Here is a 22530-nt window from a genome sequence, read left to right on the forward strand (position 1 = left end):
TTCTTGTATAAAAAAATTATAATTATGGCTTGGAGAAAAAGAGAAGAGAGGTGAGGGAGAGAGGAATAGTGAGAATTGCCAAATAGATAATGCAAGGTGGCAATAGGCAATTAATAAAAGTATAAAATTGTGAGAATTTAATTGACAGCACAGAAGGGCAGAAGGCAGACGTGGATTCTCCATACTGCCAATCAATCATTGAGGTTCCTAATTCTCCATCCTTTTTATTTATGTATATTTATATTTTATTTTGTTTGGTTTTATTTTCTTCACCTCCCATCTCCCATTCCTCCCTTCTTCCTCACCATTTCCAGTTTCCCACTCCTCTAATAATCTCTCTCTCTCTCTCTTCTGCTACCCTGCAAACTCCATCTCTGCTGCTTCACAAACACTATCAAAGCTCATTTTATTCTCATTTTGTTTGAGTTTTGAATTGAAACTTTTTTCTCTGACATATGTGTTTCATGGCGACCTTTTCTGTACCTGAAGAAGCAAGGGTTGAAGATGGAGAGTGTGGGGAAGTGTGAATAAGCTAGCTCAAGCAGAGACTAAAGGAGAAAAAAAAAAGTTCTAAAGGAAAAGAGTTTTTGTGTATATTACCTACTGGTAATTTTTTGACTCGATTTATTTGTTCATTTAGAATTTTGTTGATTTAGGTTTTTTTGGATCTTAATACTGGTATAGTTATGGAATTTTCAGCAGAGTAGTAGCTATATATGTCGACGACGGTACTTACAGATTCGATCGTGGTGAACACGGCGGCGGCGGCGGCGGAGACGGTTACGACGAAATTAACGACGGCGGCGATGGAGGTTGACTTGGCGAAATGCGATTGCTGCGGATTGATAGAGGAATGCACTCTGGCGTACATAGAGAGGATCCGGGAGCGGTACCAGGGGAAATGGATCTGCGGCCTGTGCGCGGAGGCGGTGAAGGATGAGAGTCTGCGGTGCGAGGAGCGGCTGATCAGCGGCGAGGAGGCGTTGACTCGGCACCTCAATTTCTGCATGAAGTTCCGGTCGGCCGGCCCGCCGCCGGACCCGACGGTTCACTTAATCGCGGCGATGAGGCGGATCCTGAGGCGGAGGTCGTCGTCGAAGCCACCGAAGTTCACGTCGATGCCGAGTAGTCCGATGAAGAATCACGGCGGCGGCGACGAGATTAACCTGGCGGCGCTTAAGAGATCGGAGAGCTGTATTCCGACGCTGTCGATGGTGGAGGTGAATTGCAGTGTGGAAATGCAACAAAGCTGTGAATAAAGTAAAGAGCCGAGAAACGTGGAAACTAAGGAGTAGAATTGAAGTTTAATTTAGACCCACGGAATGAACAAAAATATAACGGTAATCCTATCCAAAAAAAACAAATAATGCTCAATGCAAAACCTTCTTAGTTTTGATCCTTCTAAGTGTAACAATTTAAACCAATTAGCATTTCCACTAAGAAATTAAGTATCTCTTCATGCTATTTAATTTCTTCAATTCCCTATTTTAAAAATACTTTTCAATTCTCCACATTCTTTTCATAAGTGGTGTTGCCACTAAAACATAATTATACTTAATTAGGAAGCATTGATTTAAGTGGGAGCTCAGGGACCAAAATAACTAAAAAAGTGAAGGAGGTAAATCGCGACCCTTAAAGTTTTAGAGTGATTGATTGAACCAATTGAGTTAGGAGCAACTAAAGAGGATTTCAATGCTAAGTAGAGTGGCAATTGCAGTTCGGGCTAATGATGTGTGATTCAGAGCTGGGGTTGACACAAGCTAAGGCATCATATCATAGATTGGGTGTCGGCATTAGAATTTGGCAGTGTATGTAATAATGAAACAGAAGGAAAAGGGTGCATGCATGCTGGCATTTTGGTTACATTTGGGTGTAGCATGGATTCAGTCATTCAATGTGGGGTTTAGAAGCTAGCAAAAAGGAACCGGAGCCAGAAAGACCTGAATGGGAAATCTGTGGTCTGAATGGGAGGAAAGCTTTCTTCCGGGCAGAGAATCTAAGACCTCGGCTACATACAAGTATACAACCTACTACCCGATTCGTGTGGAAGTAAAACAAGGTGGTTTAACAATCCACCTACTCTATATTTTATAACATAAATATAATAATCTTTCTATCAAATTCATTTTTATTATAGATGGGTTGATAAAGTCACATTAAATTATACACAACTAAATTTACCTTTTTTTTTTTTAATTATAAGAAAAATGTTTTAGATACTTCCAAACATAAACAATGCATGATGTAACATGTCTGGATTGATTATTGTTAATATAAATGCCCCTTGATTTAATATTTTGTCAAACAAAAATTTTTAATTAAGATTATGTGTAATATTGTTTTGAAATGGGGTTGTGATTGTACTTTATGCATGGTGAACATGTGCCTAACAGCAAAACTTTGAAACGGAGGCTCAAAAGGTAAAATTTTGATACTACAAGTAGTTTTTTGTTTGCACGTTTTTTAATGTACCTAAAAAAAAATCTTTATGTGGTGAAATTTCTCTTCATTTTCTCATTTTATACCTTAAACAAAACATATGGTATAACTTTACACTATATAAAATAAAAATTATATTCCCATGTTATTCTTATAGTGATGCATAATCACAGAAGGGAATATCACAATCTACACCTCAACTTGTTGATCCGATCCATCCAATCTCATCTTATTTCTGGCTAGCATCTAAAACAGTATAACTTAGTTTCTTGACCGATATGATCCCCATCATGGTTTTGGACTCCTGGCTAGTAGTGGAAACTGGAAAGGTCATCTTAATCTAATTACGGGGTCGGGTCCCATGCGACTCCATACCTAAACTTCAATCATTTCTTCTCTAGCTGACAACCACCTCAATAATGCATGTACTTGTCCTTACTTAACCATGTTCTACCAAGTATCCTTTTATTATTTCTTTAAGTAAGCAGGCAGGAATTGATTCTATTACCTATATGACAAAATTTTCAAATGCTTCTTTTGTGCAACTTTTTGTTTGTATGATCGACGTTATTATGAGTTGGTCCACTAAAATTCTTGTAGAGCACTACAACTGGAATTTCGCTTGCTTTTCGGGTAGTGGTTTTATCACGTGTGCAATAGTAAAGCATTTGATATAGGCTTCTAAATTTGAAACAAAAATTAATAATAATGAAGAAACTTCTGAATGGATTATTAGTATAATAAAGTGTTCTTATTATTCAATGTAATTCAGAAGAGTTGTGTTTCAAGGACTGCAGATTAGAATGGAAAGACCTGGGATTTCCGCTCAAGACAAGGAGACAGAATGGAGATCATCAGCCACTGCAGTATTTGAGATTTGGTTGTTCAACTTTAGAGATAGATAACCTGAGTAACTCTCAGTTTGTCTAGGATAAGTAATAAGAGGAGCCCAGAACCTGTGACCTCTGCACATGAAAAAGCTGGTGTCAGTAATTCGATCTGGTAATGGCAAATTTAGTACAGAATCTAGGAAAGTGTTTTTCACATACCATATAGACATTTCTCTCAACCAAAATTTATTCCTTGTGCCAAGGGTAATTCAGACCCATAGTTGATTGTGCTGCAAGTGATGTTAATCTAGCAGGGTTAGCCAAGGAGATCTTCGGGTAGGAATGTAGGATAAGAAATTAACTGGCAGAGTGGCAGCTATATTGATTATTTATGTATCAATGTTTCAAGGGATGCATGCATTTACCAAGTTGAGCGTCTCATATATTGCTTCCAGGAATCGCTCCCCGCTTCACGACCACCTCCAGTAGCTTTTTCTCCTCCAAAAGCACCACCAATCTCAGCTCCATTTGTTGGTATGTTCACATTAACAATACCACAATCACTTCCTAGAGGACTGCCATCAAAACAAAAAAATGTCAACAGATGCAGGACCATAATTGGAAAAAGAAATCTAAAATAAGATCTAATATTGAAAAATATATGCAAAAAAAAAGGCATGCAATCTATTTTTTTTGCCAAATATGTAAAAGGTGTTTAATTTATAATCCCAATAATAAAATTAAATCATCTGTATCAAACACCACAACATATAATCTTTCTGGAAATGTCTAGATCTCATGTGCTAAATCTATTGGTTAAAGTTGAAGATTGTAATTAGATAAAAGTATGAGGCAATAAGTATTTTATGGACTCAAATTCAATTTAATTAAATGAGAAAGTAAGCTGTTGAGATACTAACCCAATCCACTTGAATATATATTCAGGTTTCTTGGTGAAGATTGAACTACTCAAACCCTGAGGCACAGAGTTGTTTATTTCAACTGCATCCTTAAATGTCTGCAAGAAGGGTGGGTACTCAGAAGTGAGACATTAATTGAACAATGTTTGTCCATGACACACGCACAAAATAATTTCTAATCAAGGAAGATCATAAATTTGCATAAAAAAGTAGCTACCTTAAATTTCATAACATAAAGAACTGGGCCAAACAACTCTTCTTTCACGACGTTAGCACTTGGAGATATTTCTACTATTGTAGGCTGCACAAAGTTCCCTTCAGATGGTATAACTGAACCTCCTGTAAGGATCTTGCCTCCCTGAAAATTAAATCTAATAGTAAAATTTTACAGAAAAAACAAGAGACAAAGAAACAAAGCATATAAGAAACGAATTGCTGCTATATGCCTGGTTGTCTTGAGATGTGATCTGGTTATTCAAAGACAATATCATTCTTCAGAAGGACAAAAACAATGGTGGATAACATTGAAGATAGGGTCGTGTAAACCACCCTTTAAGTTTTCAACATAAGATCATATTTGATGCTATTATAAAGCTTTGCTTATGAAATTTCAGTGTTTAAGTTTGTCAAAATGAGACTGGTTATTATACATCATAGGATAATAGTGCTTATAGGAGCTACACTGGTGCGCCATGAGGAAGGGCTATAGAATTAGGATAAAGAAATCATCACAAAACATTTATTTATTTAAAAGAGTATAATTAAATATAAAATAAAGAAATTAGCCCTAAAAGAATTACAATCAGAAAGTTTAAAACCATCAGGCTCAATGGAAAATTGGTAATTTAATACTATGTAATGCAAAAGGTGATAAAATTACAGTGCATACCTCGGATATAATTTTCTGAATTCCCTTCTCAAAGTTCTCCCTTGAAGCACGTGTATGCAGTGGTCCAAGCAAGGTGCCCTTCTCTAAAGGATCCCCTATCTTAACTTGCTTGTATACATCAAGAAGTCGTTCAACTACTTTGTGATATATACTTTCATGAAGAAGCTTTATTGTAAGGAATCACAAAGAAGAGTATTAGCCTTTTTCTTTAAATGAAATAATTACACAATAAAGTGTAAAAAGAGCTATAAAAAATCATTTTTACCAGCCTACGGCACGTTGTGCAGCGCTGACCGGCTGTTCCAACCGCAGCAAACAAAACAGCGCGAACCACAAGTTCAACTTCGGCATCATCCATTACAATTATAGCATTATTACCACTTAACTCAAGCAAGCATTTACCAAACCTCTGATTTACTGTTTGTTGTACTGAAAGACCCACCTGCAGTAGGTACAAACACAAGTAGGGCAAATATAAAGGTGGCAATTGGCAAATGGCAGTCAGAAGAATAGCAATAAATATTATTTGTCGGTGAATGATTGCCAGAAACAAGTAAGAGAAGTTACCTTTGAGCTACCAGTGAATGACACTAGAGGGATTCGGGTATCTTTTGCTATGGCTTGACCAATTTCAGCACCCCCACAAAAAGCAGTGAAAATTGCAGCAGGCAAATTGTTTTTCTCTAACACCCCAGCAATAATTTTTGTCATTGCTATTGTAATCAATGGTGTAGTTGGAGCACCTTTCCTGTGATCATAGAGTAGATAAACAAATTAAAAAATAGAATCCAGTTTAAATATGAAAGAGGATTTCAAACATGGACTTGAATCAAGAAGTAGGACTGTCACTCTCTAAGATATCCAGACTTTTGAGGGGATTAAGTGTTTAAGTCAAAGCACATTAAGAAAACTATGCACTATGTACATTTAGAAGAACACACTTAAGCAGAGAAGAAAGCAAGTGAGAGAAACCTCTGAACAATAAAAATCAGATATTCTCTTTTCAAATAAAGTAAAGAAGGAGAAAACAGTTGCTATCATAATCTAAGATGACTTTGGTTAGGAAATTACCAGACAACACAGTTGCCACATACTAAGGCAATGCATGCATTCCATCCTGTACAATCATGTTTGAAAAAGTTACTCATTAATGCTAAAGTGATCATCTAATAACGAGTTTGGTAAAGACTTTGCCAATATAATGCCAAACTAAAATATTAAATCATCAAAAACATTCTCAGAAACTCTTGTGAATTCACAAATGACAAAACAACACTCTATAACTATAAAATATGTTGCAAACCATTAAAAAATCCCAATTCTTACCAAGAACTGCACATGGGAAGTTAAAAGCTGTAATTACACCAACTACCCCTAGAGGATTCCACATCTGTCCATGAAGAATAGACAAGGAACATCAAGTGTTGTATAGAAAAAACATAATACCAAAATTATGGTCTGTTATCTACTTCACCTCCAACATCGCATGATTAGGGCCTGTTGAAAAAAAAAAACACAACTAATTAAATTGAACTTCTGAAAAAGCTTTGCAAAGAAGCCCAAAAATCCAGAAGAAGCAGCATACCAATATACAGACCATAAATTTTCTGATTGTATCTGATTCACTTCTACCTTATCTTAAAGCCAAGTAGTGCTAATTAATCTAGAGAAGAGACAACAATGAAAAGAAAGAAATCCTCACAAATATAACTCTTAGAGCATTTACAAAGAAATCAGATATAAGCAGGTGAAGAAGAGTGGACTCACGTTCTGATGGTATGACTGATCCATTTAGTTGTCGGCTCAAACCAACAGCGAAGTCACACATGTCAATAATTTCCTGATTAAATTGTTTTCAAAGTTACATCATTAATTCATTCTGTCATGAATGCTAAAAGAAAATATATATAACTAATCAGTAATTAGTACCACCACTTGCATTTAAGTATTGCCGATTTAATATGTAATAGCTATTCGAAAAAATGTGATGATCAAAAAGGAAGATCCAAGATGATTATGCACTAGCACATAGGCCCAAGTAATAAGTAGTTTAGAAATGACAACCATCAATTATTCTCAGAGAAAATGGAAACTTGTACATTATTGTTGGCAGGAGAACAAGTCAAGGAACAGTTTCATTGTTGCAGAAGAAAAAGACTTTTTTGTTACACCACAGACTTAGTAAAGTATACATACTTGAACCTCCCCAATTCCTTCTGGTAGTATTTTCCCCATTTCAAGTGAAACAAGTCTGCCAAAGTAGTGAAGTTTTGCTCTAAGTGCATCACCAATCTGCCTAACAATATCACCTCTTTTTGGTGCTGGAATCTGAGACAAAATAGAAACAATCAAGACATTTAGTTTACACTAAAGGAGTCAAGAAGAGATCAAGTACAAAATTAAGATGTTTTTCACACTGTAGGCACACAATTATGTGAGAGTGACAATACTTTAGGCAGGTTATTTTGACAAAAGTGAAGGCAAAAGTCAGATAGGCTGACAAGATTGTTATCATGGTGATGAATATACCTGCATCCACAGCTTTGCTGCTTCGCTACAAGCCTGCATGCCTTCTTCATAATCTTCAATCGAAGCTTCAACAACTTCGGCTATGATCTGAGTTAATGAACACAAAAATAAAAATAAACTATCAGCGCCGCAATCCATAAAAGGAACAACTCCGTATTAATCTGCGCTGGTTTAGTAAAATACTCCGTAACAAATAATGATCAACCAGAATCAATGAAATTCGGAACAATAAATCTTCAAAAAAAAGGAACTCCAATTTTTTCGTGTAAAAAACACTCCGAAGTTCAGTCATAGAACCTAATCATTTATGCAATTTGCAGTTATTGCCACTCTCCATCAACTATTCACTCCATTTTCTCATAACCTCACTGCCTGATTGGCTGCTTTTCAAAATCAAAACGAAGAAAATTTTAAGTAAATGAACTGACCTCATTGTTGGCAGGATTTACAGTGGAGACCGTAGGTCCACTAGCCTTCCACGCTCCATTGACGTAGCAGCCGAGGTTTCTAGGGCCGATTCCGATCTCCTTGAGGAACTCGTGCTCTCGCTTCGCGAAACTCATCTCTACATTCAAAATTTACGTTAATAAGCATAAAAAACAAAGAGAATCAAAACGAAAAGCTCCGGAGAGAGGAAGTTTGATTACTTGGAACCGGAGAAATAGCTTGATATAATCTCGCCTGAAATTTCGAGACACGATGCCTATGCCCGAGCTAGTGCACTGGTGTATGTTACTCTGATGTGATTGATTGCTAAATGCTAAATCATTTATCTGTAATAAGAGAATACTCCCTGTTATATTTTTTGAGTCCTGCTAATTGCTAAAGGGGCGCTTCGGTGGAATTTATTACTTGAAGTAGTAACGGATAAGATTTTTTTCTTTATAGAAATTTTATATTCTTTCCTTATTATGACAAGGTGTAAATTTAATCTAAAAATTATCATAAATGATTAACTTCCCCACTTTACTAGGTGGCATTGTTGGTTGTCGGGTTGACCGAGTTGAGACGATCTGTGAAAAAATTGATAAATAATTAATTTTTCCACATTATTAGATGCTATGTAAAGGGCAAACTACCATCATTAATTAACTTGAACTGTTATTTTTTCTTCTTCTTTTTTTCTTGATGAATGTTAAAAAGAATAAAAAAATTTAAAGTGTTGATTGACATTAATGTCTATTACATTTGGTATCAACAACAAATGAATGAAAAAAGTATTGACATTTGTACCAATGCAAAAAGGGACTAGGGGTGCATTTAGTTCAAATTATTATAGCATACCCCGTAGTGATTTTTGGGGAAAATTTTTCAAAACAAAAAGAACTTACGTTTAAGGTTAAGGTTACTCTTACCTACTTTATTATCTATTCTTGTAAGTCGTTTAAATACATAACAGTAGTCAAACACATCTTTAAGAATTGAAAAGTACAACTTTTGAGACGCATATTCTCATATTAACACTATCGTGTTGGATCAAACGGATGAAGAGACGTAGAAGCAGAGAACTGTGAGGGGGGTCCACGTCTGATCTGTGTAGCAGATAACTAGATGACAAGGCGTTGCGTTGCGTAATGCGGAGTACACCCAGGCCATACTCCACGTGCTGCGAATATCAGTCACGATTCGCAATCGCATCCTCTTCTGTGTTCCATAGTGGAGTACAAAAAGATATATTTAGAGCACGGAAAAATAAATATATTGAGTAAAATTCTATTAAGTCGTGTTAGATAGGTAATACAAAAATTTTGATACAAGTAACATTCCACTCGCAAAAATTGATACCAGTAACCTGTAACCAATTCCGCTCAGCTTTTATCCTTCCGCAATACCCCATGTTAATACTAATCTGCAATTCTTTCAAATTTAACGGTCCGTTCATCCAATACAGCCATGTGTTTCCTTTTCTTTGATAATTTGGTGGCCGTTTGGAACCCATTCTCCTCGCCCGCAAATTGGGCAGCTGTTCGAGCTCGTAGTTCCTCCAAGCTCTCGCCTTCTTTTGCTCTTTCCAGAACCTGAAACCAAGGAAATTCAGTAAAGGGAATGCTCATATTGAAACTAGACGACATTATAGAATTTTTAGGGGGGCGTACCAGATGGCGACCGTATAAGTGAGTACTAGAAAGAGCTTCGAAGGCGTTCTGTGCTTCTTGCTTTGTAACAAACTCCACGAATGCAAAACCTCGATGGCTCCCAAACCTCATCGGCAGCCTCAAACTCTTAATCTGCCGGGTGAAAGTCATCTTATTAAATTGTAAATCAATTTGAATCATTGTAACAACACAAGAGAAGAGAAGAGAAGAGATCCAATCATAAAACAAAACGAAGGGTTGAGGTTGATTCTTCAATGCATAAAAAGAGATCTTAAAATAGATTGTCATACTGGCACTTGAACAGCCATCTATCTTATACAGATTTGATCATATCAGTGATCAAGTTTATAGGAGAATAAAGTTTGCCGCTTTTCAGATCGCCTAACTATTAAGAAATAGCAGTTAATAGGGTCATATAGGCAATCCATAATAATTATACTGAGACTATTAGAGTCTGCTGTTAATATTTGAATAGACACTATATCATAGCCCAACTTGGAATAGTTTTGATCCTTAATCATCAACCTTGTTACCCTGTACATAAAGTCTGTAATGATGTCATGATGAATTTTACCTGGCCAAATGGATTGAACAGTTGCCTGAGATCTTTCTCTGTTGCCTCGAATGCAACATTTCTCACAAGTAATTTTGTAGAACTCTTGTCCTTGTCAACTTTTTTCAATACTTGTTCATCCTTCTTAGCATGGCAAAGTTGCAAAATGAGTGCATGGCCATCTAGAACAGTCCCCTAATACGAGAAGAAAGCATCATGGATTAGGTACATAAAATATGTGCATATAATTACACCATCAAACTCACACACGAGAATTTTTGTTGGTAGCTGCAACATGGAATGTTACCTGTAAATCCTTGCAAACATTTACTGCAGTATCCACAGAATCAAACTCAATAAATCCAAAACCCATTGAAACAGTCTTTCCATTTTTTGTGTGCTTTTTCACCTGCCAAACACCAGGGAACAGTAAGATGGACGATTTGAAAGAAACTCTAAAGATCACACCAGCAGAAAGACCAATTTAACGGTAGAAGTGCTAACAAGCAAAGGACCAGATAGAATTACCCTGACACTAAGTATCCGTCCATCCTTCATGTTTTCACTGAAATGCTTTTTCAAGCTCTCATCAGCTGTTTTGAAGTTCAAGTTCTTGACATAGAGTGATCTTGACTGAACACAGAACAAATATGAAGAAAAAAAAAAGTGATTGATCAGATATCCAAGTCAAGGAACATCGAGGAGTTTAAAGCACAACAAAGAGGCAGTGAATATTGTTCGAAAGAAGGAATAGCAAAACAAAGTCATCCTCTTCTCTGTCATCCACTTTTTATTTTTATTTCCCGCGTTAAATGAATGATATTTTGCAATGTTGAAAAACATCACAAATATATGCTCCGGCTAAGAGAATAGCAGTACAAAACTGGAGCTTTATATTGCACGATACAGGTGTAGACTAAGGCAGCTCAAATTAAAATCAATTTCATATTTAAAAAACCCAATGTTATAAACAAGGAGTACATAAAATATGCAATAAATATATAGCAGAATTATCAAGGCATGAACAGTGGACACAGAAAAATAGATACGGCAACAAGAACTACATTGCCTAAGATGAGATCATGCCCGTAATGTTAATAGGTGTATCCATGCCTGTTGAAGAGAAGTGCATAGTAATCAAGATTCAAGAATATACCTCCACTCTGTCAGGATCAACATCAGCATCTATTGTACCTTCCACTTGCTGTTCTAGTAAAACTTTCTTGACATCTTGCTCACCAACAATGACAGAATTTTTTGAATCATCTGTTTGATCAAGAATATTTCCAGGAGCCCATTCCAAATATAGTGGAGCATCCCTGTATTAAGGACATTGAACAACCAAAATTCAAATTAGTGTTAAGTTCATACATAAACATGAAACAAGAAAGGCAAAAGTATCATAAACATGATCCCTAAATTATAAGACACTATTTGACTTTGATAGCATCTGCTTCCCACTACTGAATCTATGTTCGATAAGAATGTAGTTCCATTCCTATACTGGCAAGCAAAAAGAGATCACTGTCAGAACTCAGGGCACACCACCCCAAGGTGACCCTCATATACAGTGGCCCAAAGGTTGAAATCAAGGACCTGTCAGACATTCCACCCTCTGCACTCTCCTAGGGGTCCTGGACTTGCATATGATTGCTTGAACAAGTAACACCCAACTCAAACCCATAACTAATGTAAACTATGTGCATCCCATAGAAAGCCAGAGAATTTCTTTTTTAGGTCTATTAAGGTACCATATCTTATAAAAGATCACCAAGATATCACCTGTCAGGAATGGTTTCACAAAACTAGGCCAGAGTTGTGCAAGGAATAGTTGCAATTACACAGTCAGTATGTGGATCATGTGGCAGGTGGCATACACAAACAAAAATTTCCCATTTTACCTACTATATTCCACCAAAGAAACTGTTGAACAGTAAGGTGCAAAACAGACAAGCAGGGGGGTGGGGGTAATCTTTTGGAACCAAAATGATTTGCTTAAGTGCATTCCAAGAATACTAAAACCTAGGTATAAGACATATTCACCAACTGCCTGTAGTTTTTCCCTACTATTTCTTATTAATCATAAGGATATCTACAATTACTCCCTTTGTCCCATTTTATTCACCCCGCTTATCTGCAAACAATTGAACAAGCATAGAAAATTGTTCTACTCTTATACCCCATATGAAAAGAAAAAGTGAAAATTTTGGGATAGGAAATATATGATAAGAGAATGAGTGAACTCACTTGTAACGTTTGTATGATAAACCCCGGAAAGCTGCCCGTGCTTCCGCTGGTTCCAGGAAGACCACCTGCAAAACCATTCCCAGAAAATCTATAAGAAAATGAATTTAAAAAACACAGGGGGATACTTAAGCAATCCTATTATTGTATAGTTCCCAGATTTAACACAAAACCATGACAAAAGTTGTTAGAAGCGTAGCTGGATTCCTTAGAAAGAAAAGCAAATAGAAGACAAAAGCAAAGGAAGTACTAACAGAAAAAGCATCTGCAAAGTTCAAAAACATCAACTCCAAATCTAGAAAGGTGGAGATAGAGCACATACCAATGCCAAAGTCTTAGTTGGAGGAAGAATTACTTTATCCAGGCTTCCAAATTTCCCAAACATATTTGCAAGTTCAGTTTCTGATGAACTGTACGGCAAGTTCTTTACTAGTATAACATGATTGCTTCTTTTGACACTGTCAGTTTTACCAGCAGCAAGTTCCTCTAGAGAGGCAATATTTATTCCCGCTTTTGCAAAACATTGTTTTGTCTCAGCAATGACTTTTGTTTCTCCCCATGCTATACGTACAGCAAGATCAGAAGCTTCTTTATCTAAAAGATCACTTTTACTTACACCAAGTCTCCTTGCAATATTTTCTACAACCTTTTAAACAAAAGCGAAGGGAGAGCATCGATCAGAGAAAATTCAAGATAAAACACATAAATAATGTAAAACCAGCCATAAATACTATAGTTATTAACTATATGGAATAATAGATTGAATGGTGATCTGGTAGGTGACCATGGCCACCACCCTCCAGTAAGGCAGAAGCAATACCATATTCATAGCCTCATAGTCTCATCCCTCTCACTTTTTTATTTTAACAAAAAAATATATACTCTATAGACAAATATCCAAATTGGGAATCAAACCAAACTTTGAACAGGTGCATGGAGATGGAACTTAAGTAGATTTATTAAAATTGGCACAAGCTCACATTTATAATAGATTGTATGATAGTCTGTACATGATAGTTAAGAATTTGCTCAAATTATAATTCCAAATTTTATTAAAGGCATGTCTCAGATAAACAAGAGAACACATCAAATTTGAATGTTCTCAAAGTTTTTTTTTTCAAAATTTTAAAACATCAAGAATTTTAGTATTGTGTTATGTCAACATCCACTAATTCAATTTTACAGTTAGAAATTCATCAAAAGCATATTTCTTTTCAAGAATGACTCAGGAGATCAATATTGAAAAGCAACATACTGTATCTGGACGCATGAATAAAGTGTTCCACGCTTGTATATTTCCACTCGCTTCAGATGCCTTCCTCTCCTCCACTCTCTTCTGTTTGAATGTTTGTGATGACAGTTTACCAGACCCGTTGACCCTGCAGAATAATTTGTTGGAACACTTTATTCAACTGTAGAACATTTTTTTTAAAAATGAAAAGAAAGAAACCCTATTCTTTAATTATTTTCTGTAAATGCATAAAAATTGGAATAATCAGTAATGGAAGGAAGTAATAGAGGCTAAAGTTATTGCACATACTCTTGTTTCTCGGAAGAAAATTTTTGCTTTGCTGGCATAACATGCAATAATCTGCCTTGAAATATTGAACTATCCAGCTCTTCTAATGCCCTGGGATATGAAAGCCACAGGTGAATTTTATTGCATTAACATTGAAGCATGTGCATATGGGAGGTATATTGCACCATTCACAGTGCTTATCAATAAAACATTTAATTCTTTACCCATCAAAAAAAAAAAAAGATTATTGCAGTTAGGGCACATAAAACTGCAGTGTAGGCATCCAGACTCCAGAGTAAAAGTTAGTTAGACAAAATTATAGCAGTACTGGATATGGATGAAAAAATATTTACCTAGCTGCAGATTCTGGGAGTGAGTAAAGAACATATGCAATCCCCTTAGACCGCTTTGTTTCTTTATCGACAACAATATGAACTTGTGAGACATTCCCATATTTGCCGAAATGCTCTCCCAGCTCCTCTTCCCTGAATTATTAAAAGCATTAAACATAAAAAATGATTAATCAGTTTACTAGTTGTGATTGGCACTTCATATCAAACACCTAGTGCAAATCACAAATATAAAAAGGGAATACAAAATATAAAAGAAAAAAAAAATCAAAGGAAAAAAAAATTGGAAAATGGAGATCCATACGTAGTAGTATAAGGCAGATTGCGGATAAATAAGCGTCCACTTTCAAGAACTTCTTTTTCATCTTCATTAGATGAAGGATCACCTGATTCAAGCATTTCATCACCAGATTCTCTAGACTGTCTATCCCCGACTACCTTCTTGTTATCATCATGCTTAAGAGCATCTAAACCATCATTGCTCTTTCTCAATGAGTTCTCATCATCCTCATTGCTGTTTTCATCACTTTCATCACTGCCACCATCAGCATCACTATCATCATCACCATCTTCATTACTACTTTCTGAATCTGACCAGTCTTTCTTTACTCTTCTTTTGAAATAATCCATATCTGTCACAACATCATCGTGGATAAAACTCTTTGGTTTTTCATCTTTGTGACTCTCCAATGATTCATTTTCTTTATCATCATCTTCATCTGATTCAACGTTGTCGCTATTCATTTGGGTTTTACTTTCCTTTTCCCTTTGAAATTTCTTTTCTGTTTCCTTTTTACTTTCCTCAAGAGAGGGAGCCCCTATTGTATCGTTTGCCCACATCTTAGATTTACTTCGAGGCTGCATGACCTGGAGGAACTCTTGAAGCAGAGGGTCATCGTTTTCATTTTCCTCTACACTATGCTTTTTGTCCACTTTTGACTCCTTAATCTTTGTATTTTTGGAGGAAGTTACTTTATCATCCTCCTTACCTAACTTCTCTTGTTTTTTCATTGAGTGGCGACTCCATGGGCGTGGGGTATCTGGATCACCAATTTTCCTGGCAAGCTGGCATGTGGAATCAATGTTACATAGAGAACTGTAATCAATCTACAAAGTTGTGATTGGTATGTAAGGAATTCATGCAGAAAGATAGCTCTCTTCTGACTCTTTTCCTACTTATTCTATGTTCTCTCACTTCTCGGTAAAAATGATATGGTCTTGACTATTTATTAGTAACAAACAACATCGAAATATGGAACTGGAGCCACACATAGTATATCAAATTGACTGCATATTTATTTGCAGTGAGATGATTCCAAGCTCATAACTTTCTGTATTTTTCTAATCATCCACTCAGTTCTAAATAATATAGTGAAGCGTCTATTAAGATAATACTATGAAGGGTATGTTCTATCATTGACTCAAAGCAAAAATGAAGCATTGCAGGAAAAATAAAGGAAGCAGCAAGTAAAGCAAAATAACACAAACCTCACAAGTAATTCGAAAAGTATCCAAAAAAGACCTATTGAAGTACTTGATTGCTTCATTGGCTTCTTGTTCCGTCCTAAATCCCACAAAAGCAAACTGTCTGCTCTTCCCATCTCTATTTAAAACACATTACAAAAATAGCAGTTTAAGTGAAAACTCCAATTATCATACACGATAGGTCGAATGTGAATCCATTTATATGGCTAAAAAAAAAAAACCATTAAAATAGAAAAGTGATCTTACGGTGTTCGCAAGAGCTTAGCGTCAGTAACTTCGCCTTTCTGGGAGAAGAATTCTCGGAGGCGGTCCTCCGCAACATATTTTGGTAAATTCTTCACGCATATACGAGACCTTCATACAAAGTTTGCATTCACATATAATCCAAATTGGAGCCTGAATTAAAAGAAGCAAATATTCATTGTATCCTTGAAAAACTTACATTGCTTCGACGTTAAAGTTAGTTCTCGACTGTTTTAGCGGCGGAGCAGGGCGGGCTGGCTGTGGCGAAGCACAAGGTTTGAGCTCGGCGCCCAGTTATCAGCAGCTAGTATTCAAATTTGGTTCCAGATTGCAATAACTTCTACCAATTTAACAGTTCATTCACGACTACTGCCAATAACTTTCATTCAGATAGCGTTTAGTTTACACTTTAAACAGGAAATCACGACCCCAAAGATAATAATAATGTAATAGGGGCTAAATTACTACTCCGTATTGTTTAGGGTTTTGAAGGGAGGAAGACGATAGCAGCTCTGAAACCATTTTATTATAATGACATGTCTTTTTCCGGGTGGGTTATTATCGAATTCGGGTTAATGGATCAATTGATGTACAAATTATACGGGTCTAAATTCCGATTCAAGTGTTTGTTGTTGTGATTTCAAGTTTAATTTTTTAGTGAGAGTTGTTTATTAGTTTTCTTATTAGTTTAATTTAAATTGTAATATTTAGTATGTAAATTGTGATGAATTCACTTTACAAGTTAAACAAGTTAAATTGGGGTCTATAGTATACATTTTTTTTTATTGATTTTGTTTTCATGTAGGTATTTGGAGACATCGGATGCAATTCAAATTCTATTTGATTTGTTAGAAGAAGGAGGTGATGTTATTGATAATTGATAATACATAAGCACCAATATGTAGTGATAACATAGAGGCAACAATAGACTGTGGAGACACTGATAATGCAGTGTGCTTAATGTAAGTAGTTGTTAAAATTTAATGTGCGTCAATTTGAGGCTTAAGGTGTGTAGTTTTCCTTCTTAAGATGCGTGATTTTCATTTTTAATGTGTGGGGTTTGTATGCTTAAGGTGCGTTGACCTAAAGCTTTAGATGTGTGGTTTTCCTTCTTAATGTGCGTTGTTTTCATTCTTAAGGTGCGTGATTTGTATGTTTAATGTATATACGTCAGTTTTGAAACTTAAGGTGCTCTATTTTAAAACTTTAGGTACGTGATTTGTGTTATTAAGGTGCTTTGTTTGTGTGCTTAAGGTGCATGGTTTGCGTACTAAAGGTGAACCATTTATAAACTTTAGATACGTGGTCTATTTTCTTAATGTGCTTTGTTGTGTGATTACATTGCGTGGTTTGTGTACTTAAGTTGTGTTATTTTAATGCTTAATGTGCGTAACAACACAATCGCACGGGAAGCTATACCCGCACCTGAACCCTTCCACACGTGCACACACACACATACAGAGAGAGAGAGAGAGAGAGAGAGAGATGAGGCTTAGGAGAGAACTAAGAACAACTCATAACCGTTCGTGTCCAAATCTAACGAATCAGAAACATTGATTTAAAAAAAAAAATACGACGACATTTTCATAAATAATTAAGCATCAAAGTGCAAGTAAATTGTGTTAAAGTGCAAATAACAGTTTTATATAGTATACCCCAGTGCAAGTAAAGTGTGTTACAAGTGTAAATAAAATGTGCACTGAGTACCAATATTAAGTACACCTAACGGTATAATTAGTTGCATCAGGCATTATTATTGAGTGCATTTATATGAAAGACTTTATCATTGGGTGCACGAATGTTACCATGGTAAATTACTTGCACTTGTAAGTGATTTTACTTTCAAACTTGCACCAATTACTTGCACTTGTAACACATTTACTTGCACCAAAGTTCGAGTTATTTGCAAAAATGTCACTGCGTCGTTTTTTTTTTTAAATTACATCTGATTTGTTAAATCTGAACACGTTAACGACTGTGAGTGGTTTTTATTTCTCTCATGGGCAACTATTCTCACAAAAAAAAAAAAAAAACTAACCTTGCACAGCAAACCCATTTTTTCTCTCATACACTATTCCAAAAATCACAAAAAGTATATTAATATAGATGCTCTAAGTGATCTGAATGCTCTAAATAGTCAATCTCCATAAATTCTCAGCCGAATAATTGTCTTAAACTTTTGCTCGATTGCTCGAACAATCTTCTATATTGTTCGGTCTTTAACCTTTAAGTTTGACACACGAATTGCTTTGAACTATTTTTATACTTGTTTATATAGTTTCTCAACATACTGAAACTCAACAAGTCAATGTCGCCTCCATTAAGGCTTAAATCCATGACCTTCCATTTAGGAGAGTCACTACATGCCGCTTGACCACAAGGTCTTTGCCACTCGGAATCATTTTTAATTTATGTGTCCTGAAAAAATCAACTACGGAGTACCCTTCGTCTTGGTTGTTGTACCTCTGACAAAAAAATTGTCGACTCTTCTCTTTCGAGTAAATCAAAAGGAAATAACCTAACAAGCAGCTTCGAGGAAGGATCACACGTTCACATTCACCAGGCTCCGCAACGACCCGACCCGACCCACCAGAACTCCTTCGGTCCTTCCTTTTATTCGAGGCATATTTGAAAAATCATGGAGCTTATTACACGAAGAAATTCGCCATTGCCAGAGCTGATTGACCTGCAATTCAACTGCCCTCCTCAATTCTCACGCCATCGGTTTTAGAAGGTCAGTTCAGTTCCGGAATCAAAACCCTAGTATTGTATGTTGTTAACCCTAGGGTTGGGATTTTATCGGCTCTGTATATAGGATATGTGAAATTGCATCTTGTGTGTTAGATAATGAGACAATTTTACACTAGAAGAAGTCCCAGAATTCGTGGGTTGTTTAATGGGTTATGCTCTTTGGCCTTAATATTCTTATTCTACAACGGGGAATATATTTTGAGAAATCCACGTCTTCAGCAATCATCTTCTTCCATTGAATGGATGTCAAAAAGCGGGGTTCATGCTTGGTCAAACCCTATGAGAGTTATCCGTCGCGGAATGGTAGAAGTGAACCTTAATTTTTCAATTGGTGTAAACGGGTCGGGTCAGGGTGATTTGTCCATAGAGAAGCATGATGTCTGTAGTGGATTATCTGATCATAGGGGGTATGAGAGTGGTTGTGACTTCTTGAAGGCTCACCCACAATGCACGACTGGAGGGTTCTTTGATTACGTGAAGTTCTATTATTGTGGTTGCAGTGAAAGTGGATGGGCTTATCTAGTATTTGCTATCTGGCTTGTTACGCTATTCTATTTTCTGGGTAACACTGCTGCGGATTACTTCTGTTGTTCCTTGGAGAAACTTGCAAGTTTGCTGAAGCTGTCGCCCACTGTAGCGGGTGTTGCTTTGCTCCCCCTTGGAAATGGTGCTCCTGATGTCTTTGCCAGTATTGCGGCTTTTGTAGGGACAGGTGCTGGAGAAGTTGGCCTTAATAGTGTTCTTGGTGGGGCTGTGTTTGTAACGTGCATTGTAGTTGGAGCTGTTTCTCTTTGCGTGGCTGATCAGGATGCTCAGATTGATCGCAAATGCTTTTTTAGGGATATTGTGTTTTTCATTGCGACTCTTTTCTCGCTTTTGTTGATCCTGATTGTTGGTCGGATAAGTGTTTTAGCTGCCGTGGCGTTTTTATTGATTTATGTTGTTTATGCCTTTGCTGTTGCCGCTAATGAGATTTTGAGGAAACATGCTCGGAGGTTGAAATTGGATTCTATCACGCCACTGCTTCCAGTAAGAGGAACTGTATTTTCTTCAGGAATGGAAGAGGATTACTCCGTCTATAGCCCTTTTCTTGAAACTGAGACAGGAAGTGATGGTGATCAGTTACAAAGCTCCCTTCCACAGTGGATGTGGGCTTCGAATGTGGCAATATATTCAAATCAGACAATTAGGGTGTCCGAGAGTGAGTGGCCTGTATGGGGATGGAATGACAAGGACTTTGAAGTTGAGCAAACGTCATTCTCCTGGTCCAAGTTATGGTCGTTACTGGAGATTCCAATGACAGTGCCAAGACGGTTAACAATTCCCCTAGTTGAAGGGGAAACTTGGTCAAAGTTCTATGCAGTAGCCAGTGCTTCTCTGGCTCCAATTCTTTTGGTATGTCTCTGGAGTAGTCAAGATGATGTGAGTAATCATAGCAAACTTATAGCATTTATTATTGGCGTTTTAGTTGGTTGCACACTTGGTCTTCTTGCATACAAGTATACAAGGTCAGATCATCCACCTCAGAACTTCTTACTTCCATGGGTTCTGGGTGGTTTCGTAATGAGCATTGTCTGGTTTTACATGATCGCCAACGAGCTTGTAGGTTTGTTGGTTGGATTAGGCGTGATTCTGGGGGTGAATCCTTCAATCCTTGGGTTGACCGTACTGGCATGGGGAAACTCAATGGGCGATTTGGTTTCAAATGTCGCCTTGGCAATGAACGGTGGGGATAGTGTGCAGATTGCCTTGTCGGGATGTTACGCTGGCCCAATGTTCAATATTCTTATTGGTTTGGGAATCTCAATGTTCCTCGGAGCCTGGTCTGAGAAACCTGGTTCCTACGTGCTTCCATTAGACAAAAGCTTGTATTTCACAATGACTTTCCTTATGTTGGGACTAGTGTGGGCTCTCATTGTCCTTCCTCGAAATGATATGCGCCCTAACAGAACGCTCGGTGGTGGACTGCTCATCATCTATGTGATATTCCTGTCTGTTAGGCTGAGCAGCGCAATGGGAATCATTCGGTTATCTGGTCTTCACTGACTAGATTAGCATGTATAAAATGTTCTAAAATCTCGAGATTGTGTAACACTAGCTGTTCAACGGAGCCTTGATGTATTTAAACGAGTGTCTCAATGGAAATCAGGTACGAATTCCATGCAAAAAGTCATCAGCCAGCTTATTGCTTTATTCTATCTACTATCTGCTATCTAAATGAAAATTTCATTCTTTCACATTATATCATCAAGTAATCCTCCATATAAGTGATGTAATTGTGCTTGATTTGAAGAAAATTCATGTCTAAATCACTTAAGAGTATGATTATCGAACACAGCCCTCATTAGCCTGGTGGTCCTGTCTGTTTTTGAACAATCTCCTTGCCTCCTTGAAATTTTGTGTAATTTTATTATCCAGTTCTAGGAAAAGAAAACTAACTAGGATCTTGGCCTCTTGGGTTAGGCAAAAAAAAAAAAAAAGAAAAAAAGAAAAAACGAAAAGAAAAGAAAAAGAATGTCATTTTATTGAACATCATGTATATATATATATAATCAGGATTAGATGAGAATTAGTAGTTTTTGTGAGAACTTGTGAACTAATTTTATTTAAATGCACCATTGTAATTACAAAAATGTCACATCTTTTCTTAATTTTCAGTCCTTGATCTCACTTGTGTGCACTATTAAGTATCGTACTATCTGAGTGCATTATTTGAGTACTGAAAATACATTATTTTGTATAATGTACATTCAGTACACAAATAATGTACTTTTAGTATATTAAAAATGTATTTTTTTAATGATCCACACAACGCTGTGTGGACTATGGTCCACATAAAAATTAGCCCATGGCCAAATGGCGGGCTTTGGCAACCTCGCTTCGTCGACCTGCTTTGACAATACTACTGGAAGCATGATCCAAAAACGTGTAAACTAATTATAGATTTGCAATTAATTGGAAACCAATAAAAGTAATTAAATTATAACATTAATATATACTTAAAATTTACTCTATATTTTGCAAGTAGATTTAATTTGGACTATTTTAGTGTTTATATTAAGAGCAAATCAACAATATGATTTAATAGCATGATTGGTTTAGGTAATAGCCTATTTTGTCTAAGGAAATAGTTATTTCTAGAAGATCCTTGATATTATAAAAAATAGTTATTAATTTTTTTTCCCACATATTTTTTTTTTGAAAATAGTTATAAATACTTAAAAATTTTACAAAAGTTTGAAATATTTTATGAAAGTTATTTAAAATATGTTAAAATTAATCATTTTAAAAGTTTACAAAAGTCATAATCAAATAGAAATCCCCTTAAAAACTTAAAAGTTGTCTCATATAATTTAAAATCATATAATTAAATACTTTTTGTGTGATCCTCCATTTTTTTTTTCTCTTTTTTTTTTTTTTAATTTTTAAAATTTTGAGTAAGAAGAAGAAGAAGGAAAACTAGCAAAAAACAACAAATTGATTACGTGTCTTTATCCGCCAATCATTATTCCATGACCATTGTCTTTGTATGAACCATAAATAAAAAGTATCTTATTTAAAAGTAAATAATTTCTATATATATTACCAAATAATGTACATTCGGTATACAAATAATATACTTTTAATATATTAAAAATATATATTGCATTTATGGTTTATAGTTTGCAGTTATCTGCGAGGC

The 22530-nt window shown here is 36.1% G+C and overlaps 4 protein-coding genes across 8 annotated transcripts; 2 read left to right on the forward strand and 2 right to left on the reverse strand.

Moving 5' to 3' along the window:
* Nucleotides 1-213: 213 nt before the first annotated feature.
* LOC115996536 lies at nt 214-1478 on the forward strand. Of its 3 annotated transcripts, none has more exons than XM_031235804.1 (2): nt 214-606; nt 685-1478. In XM_031235804.1, exon 2 carries the CDS (start codon nt 717-719, stop codon nt 1257-1259), a length of 543 nt encoding a protein of 180 aa, XP_031091664.1. In that variant the 5' UTR covers nt 214-606; nt 685-716; the 3' UTR covers nt 1260-1478. The 3 variants fall into 3 exon arrangements, with proteins under 3 accessions (XP_031091664.1, XP_031091663.1, XP_031091662.1); XM_031235803.1 differs by having other exon boundaries at nt 215-606; nt 703-1478; XM_031235802.1 differs by having other exon boundaries at nt 218-606; nt 700-1478.
* Nucleotides 1479-3138: 1660 nt separating this feature from the next.
* On the reverse strand, nt 3139-8425 carry LOC115996535 (aldehyde dehydrogenase family 7 member B4-like). The gene is made up of 16 exons (XM_031235800.1): nt 8255-8425; nt 8036-8172; nt 7608-7694; nt 7275-7406; nt 6846-6918; nt 6553-6575; nt 6405-6468; nt 6150-6195; nt 5646-5826; nt 5344-5520; nt 5079-5243; nt 4407-4547; nt 4190-4287; nt 3695-3844; nt 3489-3559; nt 3139-3404 (listed from the first exon to the last, which is right to left on the reverse strand). Exons 2-15 carry the CDS (start codon nt 8168-8170, stop codon nt 3505-3507), a joined length of 1527 nt encoding a protein of 508 aa, XP_031091660.1. The 5' UTR covers nt 8171-8172; nt 8255-8425; the 3' UTR covers nt 3139-3404; nt 3489-3504.
* A 437-nt stretch (nt 8426-8862) lies between these two features.
* Nucleotides 8863-16564, reverse strand: LOC115996813 (multiple RNA-binding domain-containing protein 1). Of its 3 annotated transcripts, none has more exons than XM_031236232.1 (16): nt 16297-16564; nt 16101-16208; nt 15858-15972; nt 14674-15434; nt 14373-14504; nt 14041-14130; nt 13756-13879; nt 12823-13146; nt 12504-12568; nt 11413-11575; nt 10785-10889; nt 10564-10665; nt 10278-10451; nt 9704-9835; nt 9393-9625; nt 8863-9251 (listed from the first exon to the last, which is right to left on the reverse strand). In XM_031236232.1, coding segments are annotated over exons 1-15 (2571 nt in total). In that variant the 5' UTR covers nt 16299-16564; the 3' UTR covers nt 8863-9251; nt 9393-9451. The 3 variants fall into 3 exon arrangements, with proteins under 3 accessions (XP_031092092.1, XP_031092093.1, XP_031092091.1); XM_031236233.1 differs by having other exon boundaries at nt 9400-9625; nt 16297-16386; XM_031236231.1 differs by lacking the exon at nt 8863-9251 and having other exon boundaries at nt 9284-9625.
* Nucleotides 16565-18571: 2007 nt separating this feature from the next.
* LOC115997068 (cation/calcium exchanger 4-like) lies at nt 18572-21224 on the forward strand. The gene has a single exon (XM_031236535.1). It carries the CDS (start codon nt 18945-18947, stop codon nt 20892-20894), a length of 1950 nt encoding a protein of 649 aa, XP_031092395.1. The 5' UTR covers nt 18572-18944; the 3' UTR covers nt 20895-21224.
* Nucleotides 21225-22530: the final 1306 nt, after the last annotated feature.

The sequence above is a fragment of the Ipomoea triloba genome, chromosome 11 (assembly GCF_003576645.1).
Source record: "Ipomoea triloba cultivar NCNSP0323 chromosome 11, ASM357664v1".
NCBI lineage: Eukaryota > Viridiplantae > Streptophyta > Magnoliopsida > Solanales > Convolvulaceae > Ipomoea > Ipomoea triloba.

Excerpts from the sequence above, each read along its gene's own strand:
- LOC115996813 (XM_031236232.1), bottom strand. Across the intron at positions 11,576-12,503 it reads TTATCATACAAACGTTACAA|GGATGCTCCACTATATTTGG; the intron begins GTGAGTTCACTC and ends TCCTTAATACAG. Across the intron at positions 10,452-10,563 it reads ATGTTTGCAAGGATTTACAG|GGGACTGTTCTAGATGGCCA; the intron begins GTAACATTCCAT and ends TTCTCGTATTAG.
- LOC115996536 (XM_031235804.1), top strand. The coding sequence starts at position 717 with ATGTCGACGACGGTACTTACAGATTCGATCGTGGTGAACACGGCGGCG.
- LOC115997068 (XM_031236535.1), top strand. The coding sequence starts at position 18,945 with ATGAGACAATTTTACACTAGAAGAAGTCCCAGAATTCGTGGGTTGTTT.
- LOC115996535 (XM_031235800.1), bottom strand. The coding sequence starts at position 8,170 with ATGAGTTTCGCGAAGCGAGAGCACGAGTTCCTCAAGGAGATCGGAATC. Across the intron at positions 7,407-7,607 it reads CAGCAAAGCTGTGGATGCAG|ATTCCAGCACCAAAAAGAGG; the intron begins GTATATTCATCA and ends ATTTTGTCTCAG. Across the intron at positions 5,244-5,343 it reads GCACAACGTGCCGTAGGCTG|CTTCTTCATGAAAGTATATA; the intron begins GTAAAAATGATT and ends CTTACAATAAAG.